The following is a 16,905-nucleotide window of genomic DNA, read 5'->3' on the forward strand; positions in this document are numbered from 1 at the left end:
CACACTAATAAAATCTTAAGTCTAAACAATGTTCCCCTGGCTTCTTCCCATACCATACTATTCTTCCTGAGATGACCAGCCGTCTCCATGTTTTCAAATCCAATGGGCATTTTCAGTCTGTATCTTAACTAGACTTCTCAGCTGCATTGGATGCCATTTCTTTCTTCTGCCTCTCTTTTCTTGGCTTCAGTGACACTGTAGTCATGGTTTTCTTGTAACCACTGGTGTCAATTTTCTGTAGGAATTCTTCCGCAAACTATCCTTGAGATGTTGGAGGGCCTCAAGACTTAGTCCTAGGATAGCTTTTAATAAAACTTTCATTCTTCTTGTTCCAGTTTTTACCACCTCATTAAATGACACTTTTAATCACTAGTCGGAAACCCGTGACTCATTCATAATACTTTTCTCTACCCTACCTACTAAATCTAATTTATCATCAAGTATAGGTGATTCTAACTTCTAGGTGTACTTCAGATACATCTTTCTCTATGTTCAGTACCACTACCACCTTAGTCCATAGGTACAGGATTTTTCTTCTAAATTGTGGAACAGACTCTTAAAAGATCTGTTTCCACTCATCCCCCTTTAAATCCATTTGTTATATAGCTGTTGAAGAGGTAATCTTTTAAAAAAGTTAAGTCATGCTGTTTGCCTTTGGTGTCTTCCTATTGATTTTAGCATAAATTCTGAACACCTCTACATGGCTTACAAGGTCTTGCTACTTTTCCTCTCTCCACCCTGTCCTACCACTCTCTCCACTGTGCTTTGACTGCACTATCTACATTTTCTCCCTTGAGTATTCCAAGGTCTTTTGAACAAGCTTTTCTGCCTTACTCCTTGACCAGTTAACACCTATCTAACATTTAGACGTTGGCTTAAATATTCCTCCAGGCAGGTTTTTCTTGCTTCCTAATTTTTACTTTTAGGGTACCTTCTTCTCTTCCATCATAATATATGTTGGCATTTATATTCATGTATTTGTTTTAATGTTTGCCCTCCTAATTAAATTTGAAATTCCTGGAGAACAGAGACCTTGTCTGTCTTGTTCCTTTCTTTAATCCCTGCTCCTAGTGCAGTAGCTACTGAATATTTGCTTGATAGATGAATGAATAAAGGAATGAATCAGTATGTCACTACCAACCCTCATGTCATTCTACATCTTTGTTTCTAGTCTCTATCCTGAACAGATGAATTTCAGGATATTTTTGTAGTATTTGTGCATTACAGGATTGAGGGGTTTTGTTGTCTTCGTCGTTGTTGTTGTTTTGAGACAGGGTTTTGCCCTGTTGCCTGAACTAGAATACCATGGTGTCATCATCGCTCACTGTGGCCTCAAACTCCTGGGCTCAAGTGAACCTCTTGAATAGCTGATACCATAGGCATGCACCACCACAATCAGCTAATTAAAAAAAAAATTTTTTTTTAAAGATGAGGTCTTGCTATGTTGTCTAGCCTGGTCTCAAACTTCTGGCCTCAAGCACTCCTCCCACCTTGGCCTCCCAAAGTGTTAGGATTATACGCGTGAGCCACCACATCCAGCCAGTTCTATTTAATTCAAGGAATGTCACCTTGATTTGGGTTAAAATAGCATATGACTTGTGAAAGATGGAAATAGAGTGACATTAAATAGAAAGCAGGTACAGAACAATTTCAGGAGGATGCTGTACCAGTCATACCTGAGATGTAAAGGAATGGAAGGAAATCAGTCATTCTCATTTTCAGTGAAAGCTTTAGAATTTTAAGCTTCTTGCGTTTATAGAAAAGGAAATTTTTGATTTGTTGTATTTTCTAGCAGTAACTGAGTTTCAAAATGTGATCACTGAATTGCATGTTTAGCTATGTAATTTCCCATAGTTTCAAGATTGAAGGTCCTCAATCACGATAGTTTTACTTCTCAATGTGATACTTTCATGATATATTACTGCATACGGTGATGGCAGTTGTGGCTTTCATTCCAAAATAGTTAGAGCTACCATTTATTGAAACTTAGTGTATGGTTGCCATTGCTAGAACCTTTATATGGATATTCTCAAATTCTCACAAAAAGCCTTTAAAGTAGTTATTATCTTTGTTTTATAAAAAAGGACAATATGGAGGCTCAGAGGGTTAAGTAATTTGGTTAAGATCATATAGTTGGGAGAGCCAGGATTTGAACCCAATATTGTCTTTAGTCAAAAGCTTATGCTTTTTCAATTTCAGTATGCTGCCTCCAGCTAACTCTTGTCTTTTAGTTTTAGAAGTTGGAGATTCCATGTATAGTATGCTTTTCACCACCAAAATAACTAGGTAACCAGCATTTTATCTAACATACTTTGAAGAAACTGAGTTCAAGTACTTTTCTGTAGCTTCTCCACCTGAATCTTCCTCTAAACCTAAATGGTGCTTTATTTCATGTGTATTTCTTATGGTACCTATCATTTCTTTCCTGTATCGTAGTAGCTTATGAATATTTATTACCTCTGCTATAACTTCTAAGTTCTTTGAAGGCAGAATTCTTTTCTATTTTTCGCTGTCTTCAGTACCTTTTTTATAGTTGAGACTCAGTAAGTATTTGTTGAATTATCTATGGAGTAAACAACTTTTAAAAGTATATGTATTTTTTTCTGCTATGTTTCTGTTATTTGTAATAAAAGGTTTATAAATATTCATTTCATTAACATGCTGTCTCTTTTCTGTCCTTCTCAGCTAAACTATCTTGTCAAGATTTATTGCTACATGTAGTGACTCCTTTTTCTGGTCTTATCCTAAATAACCAATAGAATCATTTGGCCTTTTCCTTTGAAATTCAGTGGTTTCTAAGATTATCGCTCTCAGTTTTCTGAGTTTGTCCTTTGTGGTCTCTTTTTATTTGTCTACCCTTGAATAGTAATGTTCCCTAGGGTTCTGACTTTGGTCCTCTTCTCTTGATCATGCTGAGAACTTTCCCTGGGTAATCTCATTTTTGTTCCTTGGCTTTGACCAGTATTCATAACAAGAGTTGTAAATCAGATACTTCTAGGGGCTGAGTGGAGAGGTGAGTGGACTCTGGTGGATCAAAGTCCCTGTGCCCCCTACAAAGCTCTAGCCAGAATTTTGCTATTTCCTATTTCAGAATATAGTGTCCAGTGTTGATAGATCTTTAGTTTTTTCAAGAGAAATTAGACATCTAGACTTTTTTTTTTTTTTTTTAAGAGATGTTATCCAGGCCAGGGGTATGGTGATGTTATCATGGTTCACCGTGGCCTCCAGCTCCTGGGCTCAAGCGACCCTCCTGCCCCAGCCTCCCAAGTAGCTGGGACTACAGGCGCGCACCACCATGCCCAGCTATTTTTTTGGGAAACTTTTGGTGTGGAGATAGGGTCTTGCTATGTTGCCTGGGCTGGTCTCAAACTCCTGACCTCAAGCCATCCTTCTGCCTTGGCCTCTCAAAGTGTTGGGATGAGCCACTGGCCTGGCCTGAAATCTAGACTTTTTAATGTGAAATTTTCACATTTCTAAATATGAGTAACTAGTTAAATTTTTCAACCATGGTGTAGGCCAACAGAAAGTCTTTCTAGTTTGCAAGTTTACTTAAATTCACTGTGCTTCTGGCTCCTAATCTGTGTCTCCAGACCCGATTTTCAGCTGAGTTGGTGAAAATCCCATTGTGTTCCAGACTGCATGGGCACTCTGTGTCCCACAAGCTTCTCGAAGATGGTGGTTGTTACCCTGAACCTCTAATCTGGATTAGGAAGTGGTTTCAGGTAGAGAATTAGATGGCTGTGACTTTGAATCCTGATTCCACCACCTCCTAGGTCACCTCACAAATTATTTTATTTCTTTAAGCTTCTGTTTACTTATGTAAAAAGGAAGTGATGTTTACCTTTTGGAAGTTTTTGTGTTGGCCATTTCTGGCCCTCAGTCTCTGCTCCTGTTTTGGTGAATGGTGTCACCACTTCCACTTCCTGGTGCTTAAGAGGTGGTTGGTCACGACTCTCCTCATTTTTATTTTTCAGGGCTAATTAGTTACCAAGTCCTGTGAACTTTGCCTGTGTTGTTACCTTAGTTTAATCCTAGTTTTTGCTCACCACTATTATTGCAGCAGCTCTTAATGACTTTCAGCCTACTGTCAGTGATTTGTGTTTTGCTTAAATACCAATGAGATCATCCCAAGCTTCTGTTTAAAAATTTGCAGTGGTTCTTCGTTGTCTAAACTTCTAACTTTTAATGTTCTTGATCTGGTCCCTGCTTGCTTTTTGCCTCATTTCTTGCTTAAACTATATAGATGGTACTTATAAATCCTGAGAATTTACTTCCCATTATGTTTGTTCTGCAAACTGTTGCCACCTCTGCAGTGCCTTTAAAAATTAGCTTTAAAGGTACCGTCTTCTCTAGTAAGTTTTTAAACTCCCACCCTTCCTCACTCTGGGCCTGATACCTCTTCTTCTGCACTCATAGCCCCCTGAAGATGTCTCTATCATAGCACCCCCCACACAGCCTTTTGGAATGTCTTTTTTGCACTGAGCTTCTTGAAGGCGGAGACCACATATCTTGAATGGCTTTGTATCTCCAGGGCTTAGAATAATATCAGGCAAACAGTGAGTTTTTAGATGTTTGCAGAATGAATGCATTTGCTGAATGAGTAAATCTTTTTTTCTGGAGAAATTATAGATATAAAAAGAATCTAGGAGCCTTAATTATAGTTGTAAGTCCTTTTAATATGTCCCAATTGTTTTATTTCCCTTGTTTGAATAAGATTGTAGGTGCTTTTATTTATTATGAATCAATAATATTTATGTTCTTTAGAACAAAGTAAATTGTATAATGATTTAAATTACTAATAATTGTTGCTTTCTAGGGCTATAGTTTCTATTTTTACTGTAGCCCTTTTAGGTTTATTCTTTCCTGCCTTCCTCCTGTTACAGTGCCTAGTTCTCAGGATCTGATTCCCTCCCACCCTGCCAAGAGCCCTGGTTTATAGCAAGGTTTCTCAGCCTCCACACTGTTGACACGATAGGCCAGATGTTTCTTGGTTGTGCAGGACTGTCCTGTGCACTGTACATGTTGAGCAGCATCCCTGGCCTCTACCCACTGGGTGCCAGTGGCACACCCCAGGTTTGACAACTAAAAATGTCTCCAGAGGCTGATTTTTCCCTGTGGGGCAAAATCACCCTTAGTTGAGAACTACTAGTTTGATCCTGATCCCCTCCTTCTCTGTGAGCTCTTTATTATCATGAGCATGATTTCCCATTTTTAAAAAGCAATCAAAACACTTAAAAAAATTAACTCCTTGTTTCCTGTTAGGCTCATTTTCTCTCCCTTTCCTGTTCCATCTTCTTTTCTAGAATGACTAGCTTCACTTCCTCATTTCCCCCTTTTCTTTCTGGCTTTTATCCCCGTGGTGAAACCGAAACTGTTTTCATCAAGTCTCTGGCCACTGTCTTTTACTTCCTGTGTTCCCTGGAGTGCCACCACCTTGTAGTCCTGAGTCGCGTCTTAATCCTCCCACCACCCCTGCACAGTCAGTCCGAAAGGCTTGTTTGTTCTAGTTCCTGAATCTCTCTAGAATCCACCTACATTATTTATTCCTACAGCTGTGTCATCAGCTTTATTGGTCTCAGAATTTCAAGTCTAGTCGTGTTTCACTGTACTTTCTACACTGTAGCCTCTCTAGGACAAATTTGGTTCCCATTTCACACCTAAATTATGATTTCTGGGGCCTTAGCATTTGCATTTTGGAAGGCCTACCAGGAGACTTTTATGCAACTCCAATTGCTTCATTCTCCTATTTAAGAAATGTTTCATTGCTCTTAGGAACTCCTAAACCACTTTGTCTATTTTTTTTGGTGAAGCTCTTTTTTGGTGAAGCTATGGTCCCTGCCTATTAACAAAGGCATTTTTGATTTAGGTTCTTTTAGACAGTATTTTATGAAAAGTCAGTCTTTATTCATTTAGTTTACTACTCCATTTTTTAAAAACACCAACAGTAAAATTTATAATTGGGGGAGGGAACAGGAGGAAATTTGAGTATTCTAACTTGTCAATTAATATTGTGTCTGTGACAAATTTGCTAAGTTACAAATATTTAAATAAAATTTCTTTTCTTGCAGGTATTTATAACAGCAATGATGTAGCAGTGTCATTTCCAAATGTAGTGTCTGGCTCAGGATCTAGCACTCCTGTCTCCAGTTCCCATGTACCTCAGCAGTCTTCTGGGCATTTGCAGCAAGTGGGAGCTCTGTCCCCCTCAGCCACAGCATCTGCAGCCCCTGCTGTTGCCACAACTCAGGTAACACAGTGTGCTGTGCCCTGACATGGAGTAGACGGGTTTCTCTCTCTCTCTCTCTCTCTCTTTTTTTTTAAGTGAGTTTGGTCAGAGGAAAAATACAGGAAATAGGCCTTCCTATAGGAATTTATGAAATAACCTCAATTTGTATTCACATGTTAGTGGAAATATTAATACTAGACATTTTTATGTAATATTCATCAGAGGGGACAGATGAGTATGTGGGCACCAACTGATTCTTTTCAATTTCTGGGTTTCTAGTTTTATCCTAATAATGTAAAATAGTAATTTCAAGGGGAGTTTTTATTCTTCCTTTAAGAAACTAGGACTCACAAAGTATGAACTGGTTTTGGACTCTTGTGATTTTTATAATTCCTTTATAAGTTTTTAAATCACACAAATAATACATGAAAATCTGCTGTCTAAAATTTTTAAAAACCAGTTTAGGAGAATGTAGGATAAACAGTGGAAGATCCCTTCATGTATACTATGTGATTGTCATCCTGGTGGGAGAGAACAAATATTCATAAATATTATAAATAGTGGTGAATATGTAGGTTAACCCCTTTTGCCTCACTTTAGATCTGTAGTTTGATGGGTGACCTAGTCTATAGAATGTTTTAAAAGCAAGAGTCAAATAAGAAAAGTCATAATCTTGAGTTTCATAAACAGGACAGTACATGGGTAAAGTTTGTACACACACACACACACATTCCCTTCCACCACACCCCTTCCCCAGTGGTAATAATTTCCAAAGCATATATTTCTTATTTATTTGGAATTCTTTATAGTTTTTTTTTTTTTTTTTTTTGAGACAGAGTCTCACTCTGTTGCCCGGGCTAGAGTGAGTGCCGTGGCATCAGCCTAGCTCACAGCAACCTCAAACTCCTGGGCTTAAGCGATCCTACTGCCTCAGCCTCCTGAGTAGCTGGGACTACAGGCATGCGCCACCATGCCCGGCTAATTTTTTCTATATATAGTTTTAGTTGTCCAGATAATTTTTTTTTTTATTTCTATTTTTAGTAGAGACAGGATCTCGCTCAGGCTGGTCTCGAACTCCCGACCTCGAGCGATCCACCCGCCTCGGCCTCCCAGAGGGCTAGGATTACAGGTGTGAGCCACCGGACTCAGCCAGTTTTATTTTCATTTGTCCAAAGTTCTTGTAGTCTTTTAATGTTTGAGAAAATTGTGACAGTGACAAATGTCTAATTACAAATAAGGACTTAAGTAGTTACTTGTAAGTTGCTGTAAACTTGAGCTTTATGAATGTGTATAATTTCTATTATATGGGCCTTCAGAATATATATATGGTTTTTCAGTATTTTCTGTAATCTGTACATCAGAACACAGTATCGTGTTGTTTTTGATGTGTATGTGTGAATGGTGCAGTGCAAGGCAGTCATTGTTATAATTATTAGAATGAACAACAGACAGTTCACAGAAAAATCAATGGTATGATTAGTAGCGTGGTCTCTGAAGATGAAAGTTAACTAGTGAACCTCTCAATCTGCGTAAAGAGAGTTTGACTACTTTGGGATTGTCATTTCACTAGAAAAGTAAGGTAGCCCATGAAAACAGGAGTTTGGTGTTGGAGAGGGTGAAAGATTAAATGAAAGAATGGCTCTTATAAATAGTTTTATCTCTTTTAATTAAGTGTAGCCATATGCTGTTGATAACTATATCCTTGGACAAAGTCTCACATGAAAACGTGCATTTTTCTTTTCTGTCTTTATAAAAGTCTGTTTTAATTACTCTCTGGTTAATTCCTTGCTGAATTAAGCAAAAATCTCATTTCTTCTCCTTCATTATATTTGAGGGTTAGGGAGTTGGCATTAGGCAGGTGGATGGGGGAAGTGGTGGTGAAGAGAAATTTATAGCTAGAGGGAAAATTCCACTTAACATGTGACTCAACTGAAGAACAAAGAAATCATAGTTGTAAGTAATCCAGGATTCAGTCCAATTAAAATCTTTACTGTGTATCCCCTCTCCACGTTTCAGTAAGACGGGTCTCTTCCAAATGCAGTCATCCCGTTAGAGTCCGGCACTGCGTGCTGCGACACCTGCATCTGTGTTTCTGTCCAGCAGTCAGTGCTTTCTGCCTTCGAGCTGAAGCGCATATAGCTGGCTTATCTGGGGCTGCGGTAGCAACCATCAGTCTCCAGGCAACTGAGGCACGTTGACCTCTCAGTTGAACTGAGTGCAGAACTACTTCAATTTAGCTGCCTGAGACAATAGTAATGGTATCGAGTGTGAAGAATATGAAATTTTCTAGGCAATGTGCAAAGGAAGGATATAAAAATATTTAGATGGAATTGATAGGACTCTTAAAATTGGGATGTACTTGGCGATTGAATCTTTGTTTCAAAATGGCAAAGTTTTTTTCGGTTTAACTCTCATATAGGCCCTGTCTGTTTTCAAACTATACAATTCATTGTGTTTAGTCTCACATCTTAGCCTTTCATTTAGGGTTGCTCTTTAAGGAGTTGATTTAAAATGAAGAGAGTGATGCAATAAGTGGATAAATGAAAATCACCAATATTTAAAATGTAATTCTAGAAGTCTTAATTATTTAAAAAAAACCTATCACACTAGCAAGCAAACACTTTAAAAATACTGATAGAGAATAGAAATATTTAACTTGAATAATGTTTTCTCCTTCCTCTCACCCCTCCTCCCCTCAATTTAATGAAGGTAGTAATTTTTAGTGACTGGATGGATTGGTGCCAACAGGATAAAAATCCAGAGGTCACTTTTGTTCTTTTTCACCTTGATTTTAAGTAAGATAAACAGACCTCTACTTTGGTTTATTTGCTGTCTTAAGAATTGTCCCTGGAAAGTGGTCAGGGAGGAAAGATAAGAAGAGTTAACAGTAATTAAAAACTGAGAATAACTTGATTTTTGCTTTTAATGGGGGGAAAAGGAGACACTTATAAAAATTATGAGGAAGTGGGGAAATCTGAGGCTTAGCACAAATTTGGGGAGAAAAACCCTTTACAAAACTGTTTGTTAAACCAATTTTATATTTTTAATTGTTAAATCTTTTTGTTTTATTTGATATAGTTGTTTTTAGAGTAATTGTTCTTTCACAACTTTTTGATAGAAAACCTACTTTACTGCATACTAGTATAGCAGTAATAAAGTTACTGCATACTAGTAAAGCAATAATATAGTTACAACTGTAGTTCCTTAACATTACTGGAAGATTGAACTCCTGTCCTTGTGATTGTTAATGATGTGCTCTGCCCTTGTTGGATCAGGAATAGAGGTATAAATTAGTTTCTGTAGGAGTGCCATTAATTTTTCATTTTGCCTTTCAAATCTCACTGTTTTCCACTTCTACATTCATTCTCTTCTGTCTTTGGGAGAATGCTAGTGCTTTTGTTTGAAGGATGATTTTCTTTAATAGAAGAATTTAAGACTGAATATCATGAACAGTAGTTGCATTCTGTTATATCCTGCATTCTGAGTTTTGCTTTTAGATACAGTCTTCATGTAGATAATTGTGGTTCCTTGTCCAATTACCCCATGTTACTGTTATAAGAAATGGTACAGGCTTAAACATCATTTAAGGTTAAATAAACTTCCAAGGTTTATCTACATGATATTTAGTAAATGCAGATATTTCAGTATTTTTAAGGTACAATTTAGTGATTAGAGTTGTGCAGATTTCTGTGGCACTTTTACTTCAATCAGCTTTGAATATTTTGTTTAGCAGTATTATAACATGTGCGTGTTACGGGGGTGGAGTGGGGTGGGGGCTGTCTTAGACATAGTCTGGTTTCTTTTCACATGATTTCTAATAAGGACATTTTAATTCTATTTGAGAAAATGGTTCAGTTTCCCAGGCCCATTGAACTGACTTTGGGGGGGATTTATACTTGATTAGTCAAAATGGAAGTTTGTGTTTTTTAGGAATTATTTTATATAGACAAATCTTTTCTTCTTTTTTGTCTTTTGAAGTATCACAAGACAGAATGAAAGTTTTATCACTTATAGATAATTTCATGATGACTTATAATTTTAAAGAAGTTACCTTTCTGAACAAAATAAGTTTTTATAACTTTTATAATATCTCTTGCTATTGGATGATGAAAAGGTTAAGTCACAGCACAGGGTCCCATGTGGTAAGCAGTAGAACTAACTTAGGAATCAAGATAGCCTGACTCCTTAGCCTGCTCCTTAATTAGTAATTATTACTATAAAAACGAATTTCTAATTATAATTTCGTACCTCTTATGCTAAGAGGTAGCTCTTTGGAAAACATTTTTAGGAATTTTACTGTGTCTGTTTGTGTGATGCAGTGCAAAACAGCAGAAATTTGAGTCAAAAGTCCTGAGTTCTAGGAGCTCTGCTACTCACTAGGGTGATCTTGGACAGGTCTTTTTTTTTTTTTTTTTTTTTTTTTTGAGACAGAGTCTCGCTCTGTTGCCCGGGCTAGAGTGAGTGCCGTGGCGTCAGCCTAGCTCACAGCAACCTCAAACTCCTGGGCTCAAGCGATCCTACTGCCTCAGCCTCCCGAGTACCTGGGACTACAGGACTACAGGCATGTGCCACCATGCCAGGCTAATTTTTTTGTATATATATATTTTTAGTTGTCCATATAATTTCTTTCTATTTTTAGTAGAGACGGGTCTCACTCTTGCTCAGGCTGGTCTCGAACTCCTGACCTCGAGCGATCCACCCGCCTCGGCCTCCCAGAGTGCTAGGATTACAGGCGTGAGCCACCGTGCCCGGCCTTGGACAGGTCTTTTAATTTTTATGAGCCTCAGTTTTTTCATATGTAACATGGGAATATTTTAAGTACCTATTTTACCTGCTATATAGGTATGTTACAAAGTTCAGATGCAGACCATAAAGTACTTTAGAATTAATGGTTATTAATTTCAACTGTTACAGAAACAACTTGATTACTAGTGAGAAAGGAAATTGTACAGAAATACTTTCTTTATTAAAAATAGTATTAACATTTTCTGTTAAAACTCTTAATTCCTTGCTAAAGCAGATATAGGAATTTTAGCCATATCTGGTTCAGCTACGGTCTTTTCCAGTTCTAAAATTATTTCAATTATTTCTAGTTCTAAAATTATTTCAATCTCCACCTTTGTCCTAGAGACTTTATTTTCCCCCCAAAAGTAAAAGGTGTATTGATTAGATATTAATCAATGGAAAAACCTGCTTAGAATTCATTGGTTAATCTGTATAGTCCTGTTGTCCAATCATGAGTGTTCAGTGATGGTTTAACTACACTTTAATCCCTCCTACTACTTTATGGAAACTCAATTGTGGGGCATTTCAGCATTAACCTAAACAGTGGTTTTGAATACGTTAAGCTCCTAACAATTAGGGAGCGGTTTGGGGCATTGAATAATGTGGAATGATGCAATTGAACCTGACAGCTTCAACAGTCAGCCTGCTCATGGGACCTGAAAGTTGTTCACACTTGGTTTCATCTCTTATCACACGCTGAGTATTAAAGTCTTACTGGGTGTAGCTGACACAGAAATGGGGTCTGCAATCGGAATATGTTTCATAGTAAACATAAAGTTTGAATTGAGCTGGAGAATATATGAAACTTTGCATTGTTCTGCAATCCCCATCTAATGTTCATTCATATTTTTCCTGGAAACTTCTCTGGTCAAACATACTGTGTTTGCATATTCAAAAATATATAAATTATATCTGAAAACATCTAAATGCTTACATTTGCATTATTGCTATGCTATTATAAAATATATAGATTACATAGATTAAAATGTCACTGCATATTGAGGCATTTATACCATCTAATTTTTCTTAGAGAAACATTTTATTTTTTGAAATATAGCCACATTATTCAGAATATAATTGGTAAATTATATTTTCTCATGAAGTTAATGGAAAAATAGAAAATACAATAGCTTATGAGAATGAATTTTAAAATTACAAAGCTAAAATGTGAGTGCTTACCGTGTGCTGAGTGTTCTTTTAACCCCTTTACATATATTAACTCAATTAATTCTCAACAATATTCTCATGAGGTAGATGCTGTTATTGTCCCCATTTATAGATGGAAATTGTGAACAGAGAGGTTTAGTGACTTGCCCTAAGGTGAGACAGCTTGGCTTGTGGTAGATACGGTGACAATAAGAGGTTTTTTTCTCCTAAAAATACATATGAATCAAGAATTTTAAAGAATAAATACTCAATTTAATGAGTCTGACAAGATTTTGGAAGAATGCATTTTTAAATCGTGTCAGGGCTAGAAAGCTTAAAGAAGAAACTACTACATTTTAGAGCTTGTTTGAATCATTTAACTTTAAGGTTTATTGACAGGTTAATTGTGCATTTAAAAAAAATGCTTGCTATAACCTGTTCTTGTACGATTGAAGTATGAAGCTTCAATCCACCTCTAGATGATACGTTGCTATGATACTTCGAAAGGTGTTTTCATAGGTGCTATTTTTCAAACCTAAGTTTTCTTCATTTTTCTGCCTTTTTCAACATTTAAGGAGGAAAACAATCTACCAAAACAAAACCCACTTTCAAGTCTTATGTCAATATTGAGTAAACTTAGCCTGACTTTTTTCCCTATGCAGCTAACTCCTTTAGAATAAACCAAGTGCCTAGAAATTTGATAGAGTTACTACTTTACAACTAAGCTCTTTTTAAAAACATCTCTGTGGTCATAAGCAGACATTTGAAATGTAAGCGGTGAACTGCTAATAACAGGAGATATTTTAAGCTGAAGTATAATTTTAATCTTGTTAATATTTTAATATAGTATGTCAGTCTAGTTAGGAAATACTAAGTTTCTTTAATTTGTTTTGATTTTGAATACTGCCTTGGTAGAGACTTGCATTGTTTGGGTAGATGTTTAATATATTAACTTATTCTAAATTTGTTAAGGATATTCTTTAACTTGGACACCTAAACATATTTTGTTTAAAAGTGACTTAGATTTACCTTGTTAATTATTCAATGTATTCTCAATCTTCTGGTCTTTGGGTTCATCTTGTAAAATAGTGATACGTCTCTTAATGAGGTTTTACTAGAGTATTGGAATAAATGTTATATAGTATCTTGAGTGGAAATGGTTCCTATTATTAATCTTGGGTGAGAGAAGAAACCCTTTTTAAGATAGCATATATTGCAAATTAAAGGAGAAGTTTATTATGGCAATAGTAACTTCTTATTTTGAAATAATTTTAAATGTGTAGAAAAGATGTAAGAGCGGTACAGAAAGTTACATATTTGTGAATATCCTTCACTCAGCCTCCCCTGGTGTTGACAACTCATATTCTTATAGCGCCAGTAGATCCAAGGGGAATGTCTGTCCACAGTAGTCATTTTCCTTACCTGGGCAGGTTAAGATTGAAATGTCAAAAGATAGGAACTTCCCTCCAAAAAGGATTTCTAGTCTTTTATACCAGATCTGCCAACTTGTGGTACATTAGTAATTTGCTTTCAATGTGCTTTTGAAAGTCTGTGTCCAAAGTGTGCTGTAGAAAAGTATATGTATGTTAATGCTTCCTTTAGTCCTGCTCCAGATTACTTTTATATAAAAGCTTTCAGGGTCCTTATGCTTCGGCTAACATGGACTTCCTTCCATCCCCCTGCATCTTAGTGCTTTCACTTGTTAATGGCAACAAAGGTTTTTGAGTCTATGAAATGCCAGACACTGTGTGCTCTCTTTCAGTGTCATTTTTCTTTTTCTAGCTCTCCTACTTCTCCATCTTTTCTACTAAGGTGTGGCATCTTTTCACTAAAAATGGAGTTTCTTGGCCTGGAAGCACCAACAGAAAGGTTCATCAGGTGTTCCCAGCGTTATTTCAGAGTATTGGCTGAGCAGTGACAGTCACTCATGGAGTCTTCAGTACTTTAAAATGATGTTCATGATTTGAGTTTTCCAGCAGAAATTAATGTAGACTGGTTTAGATGCTTTAACATATCAAAATAACTCTATCTGGCAAAATTAATAACTTTATTTTTCTTTTGAAAGTCTCTGGTTTAGAAAAATGTAATAATTTTTTTTTTAACAAAGAAAAGCAACTGTCAGGTATTTTTTAGCCATCCAGTTTAGGAAATTGGTCATTTAGGATAGTATTCCCATTTTAGGTTAAAATATATACTTTTATGACTATGGTTGTTAGCAGATCAATCATTACATTATATTGCTTTCTATTATATTTTGGTCTTAATATGTACATAGTGGTTCTAATGGATTATAGGAAAACTAAGATAATTTGGAGACTGGACCACTCTGAAATTTGAAGCTAGTAAGGATAAATGTAAAGCCTTTGGCAGAAGGGACCCTTCCCAAAAAGGAGTATATTCTGGTAAGAGTTGGATCTTTTGATTCTTATCAAGAGACTAAGGCAATTCATGAGACGGATAATTAGAACGAAGAAGGTATTCCAACTGATATAATATGATGATTTAGTCAACATATAGCACAGATGACTGCATGAACAAGGAGTCAAAAGGTGAAGAATGTTTCCCCGCTTTGCACATGCTAAGGCATTTAGTGGTACCTATTCTTTGAGGACCAGCATTCTGTCCTGTGCTCTCTCTCCTAATCATATTTGTCTCTCCCTTTCTTGCTGTCAGCTGTTACTTTTTTGCTGCCAGCAAACTGTTTCAAGATACTACTTTTTCTTCCTCCTTCTAATTAATTTTCCACTTCTAATCTGTTACAAGCTTGGTGTATCTTTCTAAAATAGTGTCTAGAGTAAGTAAATTGGCTCTAAGAAAGGACTTTATAGTACAAACTTATAGACTTCATATGCATATTTTTAATGAAAGGAAAAATGAAACCCAGAAATTGACAGATTTAATTTACACATTAAAGCGTGAACTATAAAATATACCCTTTAAAACAACTCAAAGCAAGGACAGGATTCTACATCATGGAGACTGTTTCTGTGAATTGTAAAAGTACATTTTTCATGCTTAATAAATTGGCTAAAGGCCAAGATAATAGTGTCAAGATATGAGTCCATCCAGAAACAGTTTATTCTCGGCAATATTTTGCCTATTACTACTGTGGCGTTGTAGTCTCTTGTGTGCAGTTATACATGTCAGAATGTCCCCCATCTTTTGTTTGGCTGTTACTCAGCTTCTTTATGTTAGAAGTGCTTCAATTCTTTGGAGGTATTTTTAAGAGTTTTTTTCTGAAATAACTATGCAGTGATTTCATTTTATAAAAGCTTCAGTTTGATTTCATTCATGAAAAAGAATAAATCTACTTAAAAATTTGTGGTTCTGTTAAATCTGAAAATTATTTCAGGCTAGTAATAGCCCTCTGTACAGGAGTAACAGTATTTTGGGTACATGAGATTTGCTTCCAAAATGCCACATTTTAAGGTTATAATATTCTTGGAAAGTGGGAGAGAATATGCACATCAAAGAAGGCATTTTTATTACATTGGATTACGCAATACTTTGGCCAGCCTCCTTAGCTTCATCTGTTTAAGGGTTCATTTTCGCTTGTTTGGCACAGGTCCCAGTAGAGGCCTTCAGAATTGTGGTTAGCAACATGAATGAATTACAAACTTTGGGCGAGCTCTTCAGTTAGTAGATCTGGCTTGCTGCCAAAAAGACAGTGCCTTATATGGGGTCAGGGCAAAGCTGTGATTCGTTGAGCCCTGCATTGTATAGAAAACATACTTGTGATGCCTGTTTGCTTTCTTTTAAAATAAAAACAAAACAAAACAGAAAAAGCAGCAGGCTTCCAAGTCTATCAAAATAGGAAGTAACAAAATAGTGTGCAGGTTTTACTAATGACAGAGTTAAGCAGTGGAAATATGGCTCTGCGTAGTTAAAATACTAGAAATAGAAGTTGGACCTTTTGACCTCCTTAGCCAGCTTGTGATGTAAGGGACTGAAGCATTTGTTAAACATCTGTTGTCTACCTGCCTTTACTTTATTAAATGGTTTAATAAGATTAAATAATTAGTTGTATGTCCACATGGTTACCATGCCAATGGGTTTGGGTGTCGACTAGATACTTTGAAAATTAAAAGCAGGAATAGTTAACTTTGAATGTGCCGATCTTTTTTTTTAATTTGTAGTTATGTGACTTGCAAAACTTTATGTATTAGAATAGTAAAACAAGAATGAAAATTGCTTTTCATAAAGGCAGGGATTTTTGCTTATATACTTAGACTGGAGAATACACTTACTAGGTCTATTAGGAAGGAAAACATGAAGATATTTCCAAATATAATATTGATTTATCATTGTAATTTCTTTCATTTAGGCAAATACCCTATCTGGATCTTCTCTTAGTCAGGCACCATCTCATATGTATGGCAATAGATTAAATCCAAATTCATCAGTGGCAGCTCTTATAGCTCAGTCTGAAAGCAATCAAACAGGTAAGTTTTCAAGAATTATTAAACTGTAAAATTCTGCTCTGCCCCAATATAGTTTTCCCCCCTTTGGCTTATTTCATTTGAAAAAGTCTTATGAGTGTAGTTAAAATAGTTTTTGCTTTTTTTTTTTTTAACCAAAAGAATCTCACTTGGAAAATGTTAAGTATTTGAGGTGATGGACACGTTAACTAGCTTGATTTTAATCATTTCGCATTATATTCATAAATCATAACATGAATTTGTACCCCATAAATTTATATAATTATAAATTGTCAATTTACAAGAAAAGAAGATTCACAGTTGGAAGTA

At 36.1% G+C, this 16,905-nt stretch overlaps 1 protein-coding gene across 10 annotated transcripts in view; it reads left to right on the plus strand.

Annotated features, from left to right (window-relative positions):
* Positions 1–16,905, plus strand: part of MLLT10 (MLLT10 histone lysine methyltransferase DOT1L cofactor) — a 177,750-nt gene that overhangs the window by 142,292 nt on the left and 18,553 nt on the right. For all 10 annotated transcript variants that reach the window (XM_045534591.1, XM_045534583.1, XM_045534573.1 and 7 more), the window contains 2 exons: positions 6,069–6,247; positions 16,482–16,599. In XM_045534591.1, coding sequence (XP_045390547.1) covers positions 6,069–6,247; positions 16,482–16,599 — 297 coding nt within the window. The remainder of the gene's footprint in view (positions 1–6,068; positions 6,248–16,481; positions 16,600–16,905) is intronic.

This window comes from Lemur catta, chromosome 1, assembly GCF_020740605.2.
Source record: "Lemur catta isolate mLemCat1 chromosome 1, mLemCat1.pri, whole genome shotgun sequence".
NCBI classification, from domain to species: Eukaryota; Metazoa; Chordata; class Mammalia; order Primates; family Lemuridae; genus Lemur; species Lemur catta.